Source organism: Lissotriton vulgaris, chromosome 6, assembly GCF_964263255.1.
Source record: "Lissotriton vulgaris chromosome 6, aLisVul1.2, whole genome shotgun sequence".
Classification (NCBI taxonomy): Eukaryota; Metazoa; Chordata; class Amphibia; order Caudata; family Salamandridae; genus Lissotriton; species Lissotriton vulgaris.
In genome coordinates this window covers 1,317,573,549-1,317,592,852 of record NC_141694.1, presented here as the reverse complement: position 1 = coordinate 1,317,592,852, position 19,304 = coordinate 1,317,573,549, and the positions used below count along the sequence as shown (strand labels likewise).

The window sequence follows — 19,304 nt, the reverse complement described above, 5'->3', positions numbered from 1 at the left end:
GGGCATCCACAGCATGAGGTCCATTAAGACTAAAAGGCACACAGGGCATAGTAAAACTAAAGAGAGCATATTAAGACTGAAGGCGTAGGCCAATAGGAAAAGAGGTGGCTATCCTCACAGTACCAAATGGTTTGGAGTGATATGGCCATGACAGGGCACATGTTATATAACTGCATACAGACCCTTTCCTGTTGAAGATAAAACAAGTTATTTTTCTCAAAGGGAGGTCAACTACTTTTACTTGGTCTCCGGAATGAGGCCTGAAGACTTAGGCTAAACCTGACAGAGCGTGGAAGAATAGCAGCTTCTGTTTGTGGTAGGAGCATCAATGTGGATCTGGGACAAGACCAAATTCTTTTTAGCTTATTGCATGCCCCAGATAAACATGAACACATAATCCTGGATATAGTCCTAAAAGAGGTGTCTTGGCTAAACTCCCATCATAAAAGCAGTGTGCAGCTGGCATTCTAATGATGCCAGCTTGCCCCAAGGAGAACTGTCAGACTGGTGCGTTGTCTACTCATGTCTTAAGAAATTGTGCCCCCAAAATGTGTCCATTTGGGAAGGTGACACCTCACTTTTTAGGGAAGCTGATATTATTCCTATAGACTGAATTGGAGTGTTACAAGCATTGAGGGTTGGACTGAATTTTGGAGTACAATACTTATTGTTCAGCGACTTTCACAATGACCTCTCGGAAATGACTTTGTCCAATTCTCCAGACCTGATTGAGGAACAGAGGGATTAAAGGACATTGCAGACTTCACTGAGGGAGCCAATACTGCTAGCAGAAAATAGATTCCCTCATTCACTACTGAGGGAACTAGGGTCACAACCAACAGTAAGTCAAATTTCTTGACCTTGCCCAAACAGTCAAGGTATTTGTTGTCCAGATTGGTATCTAGAACCCTCATGTGCAGACTTGTGTGGAGAGGTAACCTGTTAGACAGACTAGTGGAATCAGCATCCACTCATGAGGGCTCTGTAAAAATGGTAGAGAGTAGGTCCAGCTCTGGCCAATATGTAGGTGATTCAGTAGAGATCCTAGGCCTACAGCCTGGGGATGTACCTCAGGTTATTCAAGTGGGCTGGCGAGACATCCACCCAGGGCACCAGAAGCAAAGAAGGAAAGATGAGAATGGTTTCTCTGACCCTTAGGTTGGCACTCCGAGCATACAAGGAGGCGATAAACTAAACATGAAAGACAGCAGGAAGGCAATGGTGGTCAAAATAGAGGTAAAGGATGTGCACGGGTCCAGGGGAGCTGGAAGGGGGTGGCAACTCCTGTCCAAATGTTAGCGGTCTGATGGGTGAGAAAAGCAGACAGTAATGGCTCAATGAAATCTTCTTTCCTCCTTTTAAGATCTACCTGGGAGAAGAAAAAGACTCAACACATGGATTCTGAAAATGTTATCAAAGGAGTCCCGCTTGGTACCAGACGTAATGACATAGCAGCCCTGTGGCATACAGATCAAGTTACAAGGGTTAGTGAATCAGCTCAAAACATAAATGAACAACGCCTTGGGCCACAGCACACAGGCTTCGTCATCGGCACTGAGTCAGCTGAACCAAGTGCCTGTACAGATTTGTTAAGTTCCCATGCCAGGAATGCTGAAACCATCATCCCAGAAAAGTTCATGCAAATTTCGAAATGCCTGCAAGACTATGTTGTCCTGAGGTCGGTCAGATGGCTAACACCCACAGACCATATTGAACTTATGCCAGAGCAAAATTATAGGAGAGGAACTTGAAGTAATACAACAATAACTATATGGTGGAAAACAGTCCTGCCTATCATGGTTCTACTATTGGAGAGTGGTCCAAAGTATGTAAGGCAGATTTCGCACCCCATCCTGAACAGAGCAATGGGACAAGGGGAGAAGAATATCAGAGAGATTGTATATAAAAGAAGCCTCCGTCAAGGACAGGACACAGTGATGGTTTTCATTTTGCTCTTCTTGATTGTCTTAAGATAGTGTGAATCCTCCCAGTAGTGACAGTCACACCTTGCAGTTCAGTTAATATGTAAAAGGCATCAAGTGTCTTCTAAAAGGGATCCCTTTTACGAGGAAAAAGCCATGAGGCAGAAAAGTACTTTGGCAAAAATCACTGTACGTGATCGACAAGAAGAGCAATAAGAAGGCACATAACTATCATAAGCAAAAGAAGAGAAAGAGCCCAGAAAACATCCAAAAGGAGGATCCAGGAGGAATGTCAGAAAAAAAGATGAATATGAAGAAAAATAGAGCTTGGGTTGTGTTGTAGGAAGGGTTAGGTAACAGGCGTTAGATTGGTGGCCATTTTGAACTGGAAAGGATCCAGAGTCGACCACACATCTTCTCAAGAGAATGACTTAGACTCTGGATGGCAGGTGCATGGAAAGTAATATTATCTTTAATCTGCTGCTCTCATTCAGTATTAGTATTTTGGTTTCCCCTTTCCCCAGCTTCCTGTAGACAGATTCCACTGTTCCCTAATCCTATCCATAACCAAAGCAGTCTGCTGCCAGCCCAAACCTGCAAGGGCCATTGCTATTTTAGAGACACCAGCGGCAGCCTACTGGAACTCCAAGCAGATATGCAAACGATTGCTTCTCACAGAGGGGAACAAATGAAGCATCTTCACTTTTTGCAGAGAGTGAGGAAGCCCCGAATAAAGGAAAGGTCACTGAGGGACACACTTTTCTCCATTTCACCACCACAGGTCCAATAGTCCATGCCGTCAGCTTAACATGGCCATATGCAGCACCAGATAGCACAGCTATGCAGTCAGTCCTGGTTTGGATATGAAGAATGTCCAATGTATCCTTATATCCCTTTCTTGTTCTTATGCAGAGACAATTACCATTAAAGATTAATACTTTGGTTGTTGAATATAAACTGTTACATTGGATGAATAATTATGTTTTTTGGGTGCAATGAATATCAGTCCTAGCTTAATACAGTGAATTAGAAGTAATTAAACAACTCAGGATTTAAGGCACTCAAATCGCTGGGTGGATTGCGTGCAGTGCTTGGAACAGGAAACTGACAAAAAGGAGCTAAATGGCAAGATGTATGTTAAAGTTCTGTGGACAGCTGTCACATATTTTGCAATCATAAGAAGACTAGTGAGTTGTAGTTTCTATCTGGGAATAAATGAACTGTTATCCTTTTGGAAAAAAAGTCTTTGAACCACCATTTATTATTCCCTCTAGTATTGTTCAGGGTGGTGCCACTTTTGCTATTTAGACTTTTGAATGTGTAAAGATTATGGCATGTAATACCAGTTTCAGAATTAATATACTGCATCAGATCACGATCTAATTGGAAAACAAAAAAGACGATTGTGATCAAGTTTTGACATATGAGATATTGGGAACCAACTAGTACTTTGGTTTCGAAAGCTGGAATAGTTCAATAAATTAATATTTATGTTCTGGGAAGAGATGAAGGGTTAGATACATTAATTTTCTGCGTAAATGAGCCAGGATGATATTTATTTTTGTTTTACACAGAAACTAATAATTGTGATGTATTCATTTACTATAATCAATGATTGAACCTATTGTTTTCAATGACAATATGCTATTTGTGATACAAGATATGCTCTGAATATTTTCAAAGTAATCAATATGAAAAGTGGATATTTTTGCCGAGCGTACCAGCTGGAACTAATATTACTTGATTAACTTTTTATAATACAAATTAATTGAAATGATCTACACTATGGTGACCTCAAATTATCTTTTTACACATATATTTTAATAATAACGTTAAGGAAGCTACAGGTTTGACGGTCAGTCAAAAGTCCAATAAATTATCATCTAAAAAACATGTATGAGAAAAATATTAATAAATGAAGGTCAGCAAGGAGGAAAATATAAAAAAAATAAACTGAAAATTAAAGACAAGTTTGAAATGGAACAGATGATGTGTTTGACGTTGCATGTTACACCACGGCCACTATACAACTAATATGAAGGGAAGAGGATGGGCACACAAAATGGAAACTTTGAAGCTTCTTTTTATCTCAATCAAATATTGTGCTATGTTTCCAGACACAAAACACAAAGCAGCCACCATACCATTCAGATTTAGCAAAAGAGGCCAACACATTTTTAGCATGGGGAATTAAAAAATAACTCCAGAGGGTGTGTACATATACGCAGTACATTTTTATTCTTACCCATTTTGTGCAAGGTCAATGACAACTAAATCTTTTTCGAGGAGAACAACCACAGCATATGGCTCTTGAAAATCTGGAAGCACATAAAAAACACCATTGTATTCTTTAATTAAGTCCTGCAGTGAGCAAATGTCATTACCTTTCAGTAAAACGTGCATTTATAAAGAGCAAGCTACTAACCTGTGTAATAAGCTCTGAAACTGGATAGGGGTAATATCAGAGAACATTGCTTGTCCACTGTAAGTTAGTCTTATTAAAACATGTCCCTCTTCAAAAAGGAATGGTCAAGGATTATCGGTTAGTGACTTTCTTGTAGGGTCTGTGAATTTCAGTTTTGGAATGCCACATAAAACTTTTCATGCTACTTTCTTTGGAAATGTATGTGATCTGTGCTTGCATACTTTCAAGAGGTTAGCCGGTAAATATGTTCTTTATTATTGCTGGGATGTTACTGCAAAGGATATGGGTATTTAACACAATGTAGGAGGTACTCCTTGTTAGGAACTATAGGTCTGGTGGGAGGCTTCTCAACAAAGGTTGTTTCCCATTTCCTTCCCTTTGCACAAACTTTGACAATTTCACACTAAAAAGTTTCTGTCGAAAAACGGAATACATGGTAAGGTAAGCACTTTCTGTAATACTATTGTTGACTCCTGGTGGGTGGGAATACCCTTTAGATTAGGCGATTTACCAAGTTATTCTCTCTTGATATGTATGTCCTCAAGAATTCTTTTGGCTTTTATTGTAAATTCATGATGTATGATTCAAAGTCCTATGACATTCTGTAGTCCAGATCCTGGTATTCAACAGAGGCCCTATGTGAGGCCAACAAAGAAGGGATTTTTGTACATCACTGTAGTGGTCACTCAGACACTTTCTTAATGGGAAGCTGTTAGAAATGGGATCTCTGGTTGGCTAAAGCTCGCGCCAAAGTCAGGCAGAGACCACCACTCTAGTCAGGACAAGAGAGTTACACGCCAAAGATAACCCCTGCTCACCCCCTTGGTAGCTTGGCATGAGCAGTCAGGCTTATCCCGGAGGCCATGTGTAAAGCATTTGCGCACGCACACAGCAACAACATCGCAGGCACACTACAAAAGGAACTCCATACACGGTTATATCAAAAAAAGCCTTTGCATTCTCATAACACATTAGAATAGTAAACACATAATATACATGGTGCCACTTGACACTGGATCATATCTGCAAGGGATTATTTACACCTGACAGGGCCCACTGGACCACTGTCAGAACCATCACAAAGCAAACTTAGTAAAACATGTCATAAATGTACAACCAGAGGTCTACGCCAAAGTCTTTGAGACCGGATCGCTCCCGCAGAGTATGTCCAGTGGAGAAATTTGTATGATCCTTAAACCGGGCGGGGGCAAGCTTGACCCGTCCGCATATCGCCCTATCACCATGATCAATACGGACGTTAAAATTCTAACTAAATTATTGGCCACCCGATTGGCCCCTCAGATGGCGCATTTAGTCCACCCGGACCAATGCGGCTTTATTCTAGGGCGTAACACCGCCATGAATCTGAGGCACTTGAATCATATCATCCATGAATTCAGGGGATGGATGAGCAGATGGTGCTCGTATCAGTTGACCTGGCCAAGGCATTTGACACCGTGGACTGGGCTTACCTACAGGTGGTACTCAGGGTGATGGGCCGAGGCCCGAAATTTTGCCAGTGGGTCCGTATTTTATACAACTCCCCCAGAGCCTGGGTGAGATTGGGGACTGCGCGTTCGGAGGAGTGGCAGTTGGGGCGGGGTACACGACAGGGGTGTCCCCTTTCGCCACTTCTCTTTGCTCTTGCAATAGAGCCTTTGGCTGTGCGGATTCGTCTGGAGATGTCACAGTGGGGTATACAAGTGGGAGATACATGCAACATTATCTCTTTGTATGCAGACGATGCCTTGTTTTATCTGAAGGCCCCGAGGGAGGCCCTTCCTGTGTTGCTTAATCAGTTGGATCGGTTTGGGGACGCATCGGGACTGCGGCTCAATAGACGTAAGTCTTTGATTTACCCGTTGTCGGGATTCGGCTCAGTGTCCGGGGATGACTTGCCGGAGCTCGGGCTCCGTTGGGAGACTGATACTTTTCGTTACTTAGGGATTCACGTGGCGCCTAAGGAGGCGAGATCCCTGGCCTGTAATATTAACAAGGTGCTTCAGTCCCTGCAGCGCTCCGTGTCCTTCTGGAACACCCTCCCGCTGTCCCTCATGGGCCGGGTTGCTGTCGCTAAGATGGTGGTGTTGCCTAGGACTCTTTATATAATGCAAAATACGTTGTGTCCCCTCCCCCCTATGGTCTTTCGCACACTGAATGCGCTCCTTACGTCCCTACTGTGGGCGAACCGACGTAGTCGGGTTGCCCTTCACACAGTGGTGCGATCCCATGATGAGGGTGGCCCAGAGGCCCCACGCTTTGACCTGTACTACTATGCTGCGCAGCTGCTGCCAGCCGCCAGATGGTTTGCGGAATCAGAGGTTTGGGAGACACAGCTGTTAGTAGGTACGGCAACGGTGCAGGAGCTCCAGGTGGCATTGATGAGGGGAAGGGGGGCAAACAAGACTCTGCCCTACATCGTGAGACATTTGTATTTGTATTTGTATTGGTTATTTGTAGAGCGCAACTATCGCTCCGGAAAGAGCATCCTGGCGCTAATAAAACATACGGCGAATGTCTGGCACCGCTTTGTTGAGAGGGTGCTCCGGGCGGCGCCAAAGTGATAGGTCCCCAAAGGGACCTATCACTTTGGATTCTGGCGCCCATGGTGGAGTTGGAGGAGCAAATGTCCTTTTGGGCCTGATGGGAGGGAGGCTGTGAGACCCTGGCAGATCTTTACCCATCTGAAGCCTTTTTGACATATGAACAGGCGGAGGAGGCTTTCACCCTTGGCAGGGGGCAGTTTCTGCATTACCAGGGATTGCGAGATGTGGTGAGGTCACTGTGGATACAGTGTCTAGAGATTCCCCCAATGACTCACACCCTGGACATTATATTGTCTTGTGGCCGAGGACGTCGACTTATATCCCTGCTGTATGCAGCCATGCGTAGAGACTCTGCCCCGCCGGTTCCTCCGGCGTGGGCGGCCTGGGAGGTGGATTTGGGCGTTTCGGTGGAGCAGGATCAACGTAAGCAAATAGGGGCCCTTACAAAGAAGGTCTCTCGTAATGCGCGCTTAAAGCTAATACATTTCAATTTCCTGCACCGCACCTATCTCACTCCGAGTTTGCTGTAGCGTTACTCCCTGGTTAGGAGGGATGATTGCCCCAGATGCGGCGTGGGGGGAGCGGGTTTCTTGCACTTGGCCTGGGGATGTCCAATGGTCCAGAGTTTTTGGAGGAGGGCACTGGAACATATTACTGCCACAACGGGGATTCGCATTACACCGACACCTTTACACTGCTTGTTGGCGTTGGTACCTAGGCCGAAGAAACGGAAATTGTCTTATAAGTTGATGCAATTGATGCTGGTGCTGGCCAGGCGCAGGGTGGCTATTACTTGGATGGGTCAGAGGGCCCCGGAAATTCCCAGGTGGCTGAGTGATGTGCGGGAGGGTCCCTAGCAGAGGAGGCGCATATGCAGAGCTGTAGGATGGACAAGGAACTGCAGGAGGACCTGTTGGCCTGGCGCGCAATGTGTGCCACGATAGGGGCCCTGGATCATACCTCCCATAGTGAATCAGAGGGGACGAGTGGTGAGTTATTCTCACCAATGGGTTCAGGCGCTGAGGATGATACGGGGGACGCCCCCGGAGTCACTGTGGAGATGGAGTGAGGTGTAGGGACTAGCCCAGGGCTCACAAGACGTTAACTGTTGTCTGATAATATGCAGTGTGTCATGGGTAACTATGTATCTCAGTGTGACCTCTGGTCAACTAACCGTGCCTTAATGAGTCTGTCAATGTTCATATGTGATGTTTTGATGCCAATAGAGGAATGTTATTGGTTGTTTCTTTTTTGCAAACTGTCAAAAAAAAGTTTAAAAAAAAAAGTCAGTGGAAACAAATATATATATATATATTATACTACATTTGATCCCAATTTGAGCTAGGAAAAAAGAGCGAAACAAAAAACGTTGTGTATATTAGTGAATTACAATTATTTTGATTACAGAAAGGTTTGCATAAAGAATGACTAGAATGCATATTTTTGGGGAGGTGCTCATTGAAATACAGCAAAGATAGTCAATCATTATATTCTTTCCTGAAAAAGGATGGAGGTTAAGGAGAGCATGACCTTGGGAAGTGGTTGTAACAAGTGATTGTGGTGTCTAATTTAAGACAGTGTGGAACTAGAGAAGGTGGGGCAGCAAACAGAAATCTGTGAAGGGTTGGAAATAGTCTCCAAAGATGCGGTTAAAGGGTATCTCAGAATGAGTAGAGTTTCAAGAACTATCAAATCGTTAGTGCTGAACTATGAGCAAGTCAGTTTAACGTGGTCAGAGATGAGAGCTTAGTGACTCCTGAAAGCACAGATGGAAGCTAGAATACCACAAGGAGGTTTATCGAGCTCCAAGAGAAAATGTGCAAGCATAAAAACAGTCTTGCAGAGCAAGTGTCTCTTAATGCCATCTCAATGTGCTTGCAAAAATGAGAGAATATTTGAAGTAGCGAGCTGTTGACTGCTATGCAAGATTGCAAAGAAACTTGTGAAATAAACTAACATGAAGATAAATGACTGTAGAGAACTTGGTCACGCTGTTAAGCCACATCTGCCCCGCAGTAAACTCTGACCTGCGCAATGCCACGAGAGAGGAAGATTTTGCCAGCTCACCGGGTCCCTGTGCTGTCGAGACCCCCCACCGCCTCCCTCCCGCCGTCCTGCAGTCTGTTTCCACCTGACAGCGGGGCCGCCGAGTGGAGCGAGGCGAGGGGCTGCCTACAAGTCCCGGCAGCCCTCGAGGTCTCCAGACACACCCCCTTCACGACGCGCCAGGAGGCGCATAAAGGGCGTCCCCGCTACAGGAGGTAGTGTCACGCTGTTAAGCCACATCTGCCCCGCAGTAAACTCTGACCTGCGCAACGCCACGAGAGAGGAAGATTTTGCCAGCTCACCGGGTCCCTGTGCTGTCGAGACCCCCACCGCCTCCCTCCCGCCGTCCTGCAGTCTGTTTCCACCTGACAGCGGGGCCGCCGAGTGGAGCGAGGCGAGCGGCTGCCTACAAGTCCCGGCAGCCCTCGAGGTCTCCAGACACACCCCCTTCACGACGCGCCAGGAGGCGCATAAAGGGCGTCCCCGCTACAGGAGGTAGTGTCACGCTGTTAAGCCACATCTGCCCCGCAGTAAACTCTGACCTGCGCAACGCCACGAGAGAGGAAGATTTTGCCAGCTCACCGGGTCCCTGTGCTGTCGAGACCCCCCACCGCCTCCCTCCCGCCGTCCTGCAGTCTGTTTCCACCTGACAGCGGGGCCGCCGAGTGGAGCGAGGCGAGCGGCTGCCTACAAGTCCCGGAAGCCCTCGAGGTCTCCAGACACACCCCCTTCACGACGCGCCAGGAGGCGCATAAAGGGCGTCCCCGCTACAGGAGGTAGTGTCACGCTGTTAAGCCACATCTGCCCCGCAGTAAACTCTGACCTGCGCAACGCCACGAGAGAGGAAGATTTTGCCAGCTCACCGGGTCCCTGTGCTGTCGAGACCCCCCACCGCCTCCCTCCCGCCGTCCTGCAGTCTGTTTCCACCTGACAGCGGGGCCGCCGAGTGGAGCGAGGCGAGGGGCTGCCTACAAGTCCCGGCAGCCCTCGAGGTCTCCAGACACACCCCCTTCACGACGCGCCAGGAGGCGCATAAAGGGCGTACCCGTTCCCTCTCGCGGGACGCCGGGCGAAGCCCGGGCCAAGGGCGGGCCCGTTTCAGCCCGTTCCAGACTACTCCAGGCTGGGCTGGGCCACCCCCTTGCCTTCGACATCTCTATATGGACACCGCCTAAAGGTACTGATTATCCAAACACTGACATTGGACACTTGTTTAATTTACTGTGAACTCCCCAAAGTATTATAACTATGACTAGGGGTTTAAGAAGCAAAACAGCCCTCAAAGCTGCCTCATTTACAGGTCCTATTGACCTATTTATTTCTAAAACAACTGAGGCTATCAATCAGAATATTGCTGTCCTAGAACGCAGGGTCTCACAGGACCTTGCAATTGCCCGGAGATCTTCATTGGGTCCCTTAGCAACTGCCCTAACCCCATTACCTTCAGTAACCCCAATTCCCATCCTAATACAATCTGACACTACAGTACAAGTCCACTCCATCCCCAGTGCGGTGGATTTGTCAGCAACTAATTTGTCACTGGACTTAGATTTGGATTCGGCTGAGAATCTCGAGATCACCCCTGACCTTGAGCATATTCCTTCAGTAGATCCGGTTCAGGACCCTGTACTAACTAACAACCTTAGGGGGGCCAGGGAAGGCGCAGTCCCAAAGCTGCCTGTACAGCACAAAAAGAGGAATACTAAGCCAAACCCCCTTACTACCAGTAAAAAGAAAGGGCTAACTACTGCCTCATCCAAGAATACTTCTCCCAGTAAAACTTCTGTTATTTCAGATCCTTCTACCTTACAATGTCCTGAACTGGGCAAGGTCCAAGAAGGCGGCCATAGTTCGCCAGACTGCGACACATCACAACTTCTTGCTGCCTTCAGGGACATATTAAAAACCCACCTCCAACCCCTGGAGAAGAGTATTATGGTTATAGAAAAACAGCTTGCCACACTCCTCACCAAACTACCTAATCAGACCAGGGCGGGTATTACCAAAACCGGAGGGGGACTCATTACTACCAACCCAGGGACCATACCAACCAACCCAGCTAGGCCGCCGGTTACGCCTAAAGTTCAGGGCAAAAACAAAGAGCTTCCAACTACCTCTGTACCTGCTCCAAATAAGAGTGTATCCGCCAAAAATAATTCCAAACCTGAGTCACAACCAGCATCGCAGCCACATCCCATCAGTCAACAAAACATTACCCAACAATCCCCTGCAGTTTTACCCCCTGTTGCTAATAACACCGCTGCACAGGGGTCACTGCAGCCGTCCCAAGATAAAGCCCCAGTCACTCAAAAATCATATCATACGGATGCCAAGAGGGGGCCGAGGTCTAAACGCCCAGTTCACCTTCCACCAGAGGTTACACCCTTCACGGTTATCCTAACAGGAGTTCCGGAACTTCCAGTGGGTACTGATGAACCTTCCTGGTCCCTTTTGAACAAAATCCTTCAATGGCTTAGTATCAACAGGCCACTACAGCCTACTAATACTTGTAGAATTTCCTCTGTTCGTAGGGTTCCATGGGTGGGGGCGACTCCAAAGAGCATTCAGGGGGATTGCATCATTGTTACTTGCGAAGACGCATCCTCTGTGAACCATATTTGTTCTTGGCCTGAGTTGGAGAAGAAAGGGGGAATCGATACTCAGCGGCTCTCCTTTTTCTACCCATCTGTATTTAATTTTCATGCTCCTATACCAGCCCCTAATTGGGTTATTCCTCAAGAACAACCATGGAATTTTGGAGGCTTCTGGGTAACGCAAAAAAGCAGAAACAAGGATTGGTTATCACGTCCCTGGTACCCCAATAAAGGCCAACATATGGGGAACGGATGGCAAGGTATCCATACTAGCAACAGATTCGATTGTCTGGAGATGGTCGATTGACGTAGTGCCCCAACACCCTCTAGCGAGCTTGCCAATAAGGTATCAGTCTATGCTAAAGTTACGACATCCCGCAGGTCGGACTGCGTACCCGCTGTTGCACGGGTGAGCAGACGATTCAATACGGTAAACGAGGGTAGTCCCAATGTACAACCTACAGCACACACTGTTTCTAGTAATGACCTAAACACTCCTCCCTTTAAGGGTACCCATTGCATTAGTCCCGATGTGAACACACCAATTGACGTCCCCACAATAGGTCTAGTTGCCAGCCCTTCGGAAACTATCTCAACTATATCCTGTGTTACACAGCCTGGAGCTGCCACCCAGGATTCCACCAAGCTAGTTGGTGTTACCCTTATCTCCTGGAACATCGCTGGCATTGCAGGGAAACTAGATTCACCCTTTTGGACCAGGTTTATTGGGGAAGGTTACGATATAATCCTCCTCCAGGAAACCTGGTGCCAGGAACAAATTAACATCGAAGGGTACTCATCCCATTGCCACAAAGCTACCAAATCCAGTTCAGGCAGGGCTAAGGGGGGCCTCCTGCTGCTCCTGTCTAACAGGTTGAATAACTGGGTAGTTAGAAGCAGTACGACTGTGGGAACTCACAGCCAGGTAGTGAGGGTTAAGTGCAGTAAGGGGATCGATTTGATTATCGTTAATTTTTATAACAATATCTTCGATGCCACTAGAGGGAACATTCTATACCCCCTTGAAAAAGAGATTGAAAGGGTCATGGGCATCTCGAATAGAAAGGCTGAGATCCTATGGGCAGGCGATTTTAACCTACAGCCATGTCATTTGTCCAATGGGAACTCCTGTGGTCTAGGAGTAGTAATGTCTGATCAATGGGGGGGACTGGGAGAGAGGGAGGAATTCCCCCATTTCCCACATTGCCATTACGGCTCACTGCTCAATAAAATGTCAAATAAGCTAGACCTTTACCTGTTAAACTGTAATAGAAATGCACAGGCAGTTATATGTCCTACTTTTACAGGATGGGATGCTGGGACATTTATAGATCACATCTTGCTGTCCAGCACTGGAGACTTCACCAACTTATATATTAAAGTAGAAAGTCTCAGTGACCACAATAGTATTTGTATTACACTTCTGGGTCATGGTATACCATCATCAGAGCCAGGAGAAAAGTGCTCTACTGACCTAGCACCCATCAGACCTAATGGTCCAAGGATCAGATGGTCTGGTACAAATTCAAAGGCTAAACAGAAGGAGATAATAATTAGCTGTAAAACCCAAATTAGCTATTGTCTAAGCGATGCAGTTATTCCCAAGTCCCTACTGTCAAATTTCATTAACATCAATTCTATCATCGAAAGTATCTTTACTAGGGCACCCTCATCAGCCCGAGGGGCAAAGCAGGGTTGGTTTGACAAACCTTGCATGGTTGCACTCCGGGAATTGAAGAGGGCATTGGGTACCAAACCACGAGACAGGGACAGTGTAAAACTCCTCAGGGTCAACTATAAAACGGCCATCACCAACAGGAAAAAGTTTATGCAGTGTGAGGCATGGGATAAGTTAAAGGAAGCAGCAGAAACCAAAAACTGCAAATTATACTGCGAAACAATTAATAGCCCTTTTCTTAATAAAGACGATATCCCGGAACTAACTTCCTATATCGCATGCAATGACTGGATAACCCATTTTACCAACATCTTTAACCCCGATGGGATACCGCTCGAGGTACTAACTATCGAGGTTACATCTTGGACACCCTTACCTTTGGGAGTATCACTGGAGGAAGTCTATGATGGGCTCTCCAATAGCAAAGGAGGAAAAGCCCCGGGCCCGGATGGGGTCCCAATCGACTTGTTAAAAGCCGGACCTCACTTGTGGGCCCCCATCCTGGTGCGGATCTTTAATTGTGCGGCAGTAGATAATTTCCCCCCTTCCTGGGGCCAATCAGTTATAATACCCCTATTTAAAAAAGGCAGTAAATCCGAGGCATCCAACTACCGTCCAATCTCTTTGCTAGATGCTTCGGTTAAGGTTATGAGTCGTATCCTGCTTAAAAGGCTAGAAACCTGGGCAACCGATTCGAATATTTTAACTAAAGTACAATATGGGTTCCGTAAAGGTATGGGCACCCTGGAACAATGTGTTAACTTGGACCTTATTATTAACAAATATACTGTGGCCAAAAAAGGCAACCTCTTTTTATGTTTTGCTGATTTGAGCAGCACGTTTGATTTAGTTAACCATGCTATTCTTTGGGAGGTTTTAATTGAATCTGGGGCACCAAAGGAAATAGTCCATTTCTTAGCCAGGCTTTATGAAAAGCTTTCATGTAAGGTCCGTTACGGCACCCTAGGCGAATGTACACCATTCTTCAAAGTTTCACGGGGAATTCGCCAGGGATGCGTTTTGGCCCCTCTTTTATTTTCACTTTTTATTAATGGTGTTGACCGCAACCTGGTTGATATTCCTGCAGATGCCCCATTGATAGGAGGAAAACCTATCCCACTTTTACTTTATGCGGACGACGCTGTTCTTTTATCCCGCACACAGATCGGCCTTCAGCGCCTAATTGATTGTTTTATGCTGTTCATTCAAAATAGGAGACTCTGTGTGAACAAATCCAAGACGTATGTCATGGCATGCGGGCAGGCTGTAAATAAGACCAAGCATAGCTTCTTTCTGGATAAAGATAAAATGACACATGTCAAAACTTTCTGTTACCTGGGTATTACTTATAACAACAGTGGGTCCTGGATCTCTGAATTTGACAACATCAGATTGAAAATGTTGCGGTCCACCAGCAGCATATTCCGATTTGCCTCTAAACTTGGTTCTAGAAGTATACCAGATATGATTAATATTTATAACGCTCGCTGTGTATCTTCTGCACTGTATGGGGCAGGTGTATGGGGCCACAGTGCAGGTCCTTCGCTCCAAGCTGATGAAAATAAATTCCTAAAGAGATTGTTATGTGTTCCTCCCTCCGCCTCAGTACAATTGATCCATGACGAGGTAGGGATCGAGTTTATATCTGACTTAGCAGCCGTTCGGCCACTCTTATTGTGGCGTTCTATTTGGGCTAAGGCAGAGACTCGATTCACTCAAGAGGTTATTCTTGATTGTATAGGTCTTGACCATTCATTACGCATACAGTGGATGCGATATATTCATTTCTGGTATAACCTTCTATTTGACATCGATGTTCTGCTTGATCCAGAGCAGGCTGTCGCCATCCCCAAAAAAGAAATTAAGTTAACATTCTTAAACTTTAAAAAAGGGGAGCGGGACCAGGAGCATGGTAAATTAGCCACCGTGAAGTTTTATAAAGACCTGAATTTAACTCCGGGGCTACAATCTTACCTTGTATTTGTGACTCGCCCATCCCACCAATTTGTTTTAACCCGGGTCAGATTGGGAATCGTCCATCACCTTGTTGCGTTTCCAACTCAGAAAGTCAGATCAGAGACTCCCTGTCCGTGTGATAATATTTCACGCCAGAGTTGTTGCCATTTTTTACTTTTTTGTAAATTTTATTACTTTCTTAGGTTAAAATACCTTAAGCCTATTTTTATAAAATACAATACCCGAACCACAAAGGCCGCATTAACACTATTATCCTCAATGGAGAATGTGGATATTTGTTTTTTTATGGCCACCTATATTTTGAAATGTACAGCTGCCAGGAAAAGTATAGTATTGTAACCTTTTATATTTACCTTTATACTTACCTGTCTGTAATTCTTTGAGATGTACAGCTGCCAGGAAATGTATAGTGTTGTTACTTTTTTATGCATCCCTGTCTGTACATAAAAATTTTATTAGCTAAAACTTTTGGAACGGTCACTTGTGTTTTATGCCCATAGTATGCATTGTAAGGTCCTTTTTTTACACCTCAAACATTTGCCCTTTTTTATGTTATTAGAACGGTTTGTACTTGGTTTGTTTTAACGTACAGCTGCCAGGAAACTCCACCTGTGTGTTAAATCTACTGATTTCCTGTCTGTACATATTTGTATATATCCCTATATCGCTTCCTTTTTAAAAAATTTAGCTGCTGCCCAATGATTGATGTATATGCTTCTTTTATCTTAGCCTTTTTTCTGCACCATTAATGTGAATATTGAGTATTAATTGTATATATATGGTGTTATTTTTAATGTCGCTTGTATGATTTGAACCTTCAAATCGAATAAAAGCTTATGAATTGACCTAAATTGACTGTAGAGAGCAATATGTCCTGGTGGGAGATGTGGATGCTAAGCTCTGGCCTTCTAAAATAATAATCAGCCATATTCACTAAAGTACAGCAAGATACCTAAATTTAAAGTTATTCTGGACTGCTTGGAACTAAATGGTAGGGTAAAAATTGACAATGAAGAGACGAAAATGTTGTAATAGTAATTGTATTTATATAGTGCTTGCTACCCGTGATGAGGCGCTGAAGTGCTTTTAGGCGAGTAGCACGCTACTCTCCAACCCAGAGTAGATTAGTGATGGGTTAATTTAGGGAAATCTAAATTGTTAATTCGAGCGAAGGACATATGAGTTGGTTAGTTGGAGGGATAGGATAAAGGAAGAGAAGTGTATTGCAAATTAGCAAAGAATGTATAAAGGGTATTATAATGATGAAATGCATTTCTAGGGTGTTATGTTTGAGGTAGGCGAGAGAGTTAAGAGGTAAATGGTGGGATGTCAATTATTTTTCTGAGTTGGATGGTGGGTTGCCAAGCTTTCTATGTTGTGCACATGAAAGCTCTATGTTCTATTCTTGTCAGTTGACTATTTGTTTGGTACCCATCTGTTTATTATGAAACTAAAGGAATAAAATGTCATTGTAAACACACACAAAAAAAAATTGTACAACCAGTAACCAATGGTAATCACTGCACGTAGCATCAACCTGTAACAAACTACATTATGCACAGTATCACATTAAGCGCAAATTACATTCTGCGTCAACCTCACCAGCATAACCACATTATGCAATCTTTTCATAAGTCTTAACACACTAGACCCTAACCTCCCAAGCATAACTCACTTTAGGGGCGTAAATCACAGTGGAACATAATCTCACTAGCATAAACCATAATATGCACAACAACCTCATAATCATAAGAACACACTTAGAGGTATAGAACAGGGTGCGTAAATCATACTACATACATCACATTTCCTAGCACCATATAATCACACTAGGACCTGGCGTCCTACAAACCTCCCAGTCCCCCTGGCCATCTCAAAATTGTGCAGACCTAAACGTTGCAGCTGGCACTAATTGCTGCGCAGATGGGAAAGATAGGGGCACAGGAGTGCATCTCACTCCTAACTTCAAACATGCCCCCAAAGAAAGAATAACCTAAACAATGCAGCTGCCTACTACTTGCTGGGCAGCTGGGAATATTAAAATGAGGCCTGGCACCACTGTGCCAACATTGCAGCTGCCCGTGCTGGTGCGGCGCAGCTGTGAGGAGGGAAAGAGGCTTTTAAATCACATTGGCCGCCTCGCTGGAGAACACAGGCTCTCCAAACAACATGCCCCCAAAAATGTGGCAGCTGCCCTCTAGCAAGATGGGACAGCTGTAATTCAAAAGAGGGCCCTAACATACGGTGCCCTTTGCTCCCCCCCCCCCCCACGGGGCTTCTCAATAACAAATATTGACCCTATTGTGGCAGTTGCCCTATGTCAAGCGGGGCAACTGCGAGAGCATAGTCAGACTGGAAAAGCACGGGTCCCTCTGGGCCCTCTAATCAACAAATATGCCCCTCCGTTGGAGAAGCCCGCAAAGGCGGGTTCGCTCAGTAAATACAGACACTGACCGGGTGCCTGAGAGCCTCCATGGCAAAGAGATCGACCTCAGTCACACTCACCGGGGCTTGGATTGGGCTCCGCTTGTATTCTTGACTTCAGGAAGGCGCTGTGAACTTCTCTGGTCTCTGTGGCGGGAGACCAACTTCTCCACCAGTCTGGGAAAACTTGGTGGTGTCTCTCTGCCACATACGGGGCTCTATTCGTGTCTGCGGGAGCCCTGCCTACGAGCCTTCCTCACTTCCCGGTCTCTGATGCGGCAATGCGGTACCTCATCACGCGGGGCTCGGTCCTCCTCACAGGAGCCCTGCCCGGATTCTTCTTTGGATCGCCAGTGCAGGGTGGGCTCATGCCTGGCTTCAGTAGTGACCCAGGTCTCCTCCATCTCGTGGGAGGCCCGGCTACTTCCGGGGGTGCGTACTAAGCCGCGCCCACTACCAGGCAACTATGCCCGTCTTCCGGGTCGCACTGGCAGCGGCCCGGAGAAAAGTTCAAAAGCGGTGAAACGCGGGGTGGGCTCCCGCATTAGATTAAATATGATTTGCTGCCTAAGAGCGGGGTGGGCACCCACTCATTTTGAATTTAAAGCGGCCATGGGCACAAAATAAACAAAGCGAGGTGGGCTCCCGCTCGGCATGTGCACTGCGAGGGAATCCCTACGCAGGGGATTCCCTCGTTTCCCTCCTGCAGCACAGTGCTGCAAACGCCATCTCCTCTCTCTTGGCATAAGAAAAATATAGCGCTCACAGGGCGCTAGAAGCACCAAAAGCCCTGAAGGTCCTGGTGATAAAGAGATGAAAAAGATCCCAGCAAAGAGGTCTTCAGTGATGAAGGGACAGTGCCGGGCCCAGGGATACCAGTCAGAACTGGTAAAGGGGAGCTTTGGAGCACTTTGTTATGCTCAGCTTCTCTCTCCTTTGTAAGGTGGGGGCTCCATGATTAGACGCACCACAAGGGGTGGAGCCAGAATTGCGGAGGGAAGGCACAGTCCTATTCAGGTCCCAGGTGCAACTCCTCCCTCCCATCTGCATGCAGATCTCTCTATTCACCACTGGCTGACTCCGCCTAGCTCCTGGAGCCACCTACACCTCTCAGTTCCTGTCAATCACAAGCCAGACATGCAATTCACATCAGGCAGGCAGATACACAGTACACAGAAATGCCAACTTCTAAAAGTAGTTTAAGTCAAGTGGCATTTCTTCACCAGTCACCATAAATCTGTGCACACCATTGCGCAGCATTTATCCTCACAAGTTCATAGATACTAAACTCACCCCTGCACTCCTCTCATACCAGGAATTACCATGGACACACATATCCGCGATTCATTCCTATGGGAGGGCAGGCCAATCTCACCACAAGCGCTCAGAGCGCGCACGCACTTCACACTGTGCCACAGTGCTAAAGTGCGCAGAGCCCATATTCACTACGACTATGTCAGAGCTTAAGGCAAAAAGTTAAGGGGTGAACCTGCCAAAAGGGCCAAGTCTAACAGAAGCTATCATGGTATTAGGTAGCATTTTCTAGTGTGGCCATTAATCTTTTATTTAATTCTCCTCCTACGTTTCTAGGATGAAAACAGGAGTTGGGGATCCACCTGAAAACATGATAGTGTACATTTCAAAGCAATTTTGTACCAGAAGACTGGTTCTAATGAGATTTGTATTTGAATG

The 19,304-nt window shown here is 45.9% G+C and overlaps 1 protein-coding gene across 5 annotated transcripts in view; it reads right to left on the bottom strand.

Moving 5' to 3' along the window:
- STXBP5 (syntaxin binding protein 5) overlaps positions 1 to 19,304 on the bottom strand; it is a 1,242,391-nt gene that overhangs the window by 556,918 nt on the left and 666,169 nt on the right. For all 5 annotated transcript variants that reach the window (XM_086927454.1, XM_086927457.1, XM_086927456.1 and 2 more), the window contains exon 11: positions 4,168 to 4,240. In XM_086927454.1, the coding sequence (XP_086783580.1) occupies positions 4,168 to 4,240 (73 nt within the window). The remainder of the gene's footprint in view (positions 1 to 4,167; positions 4,241 to 19,304) is intronic.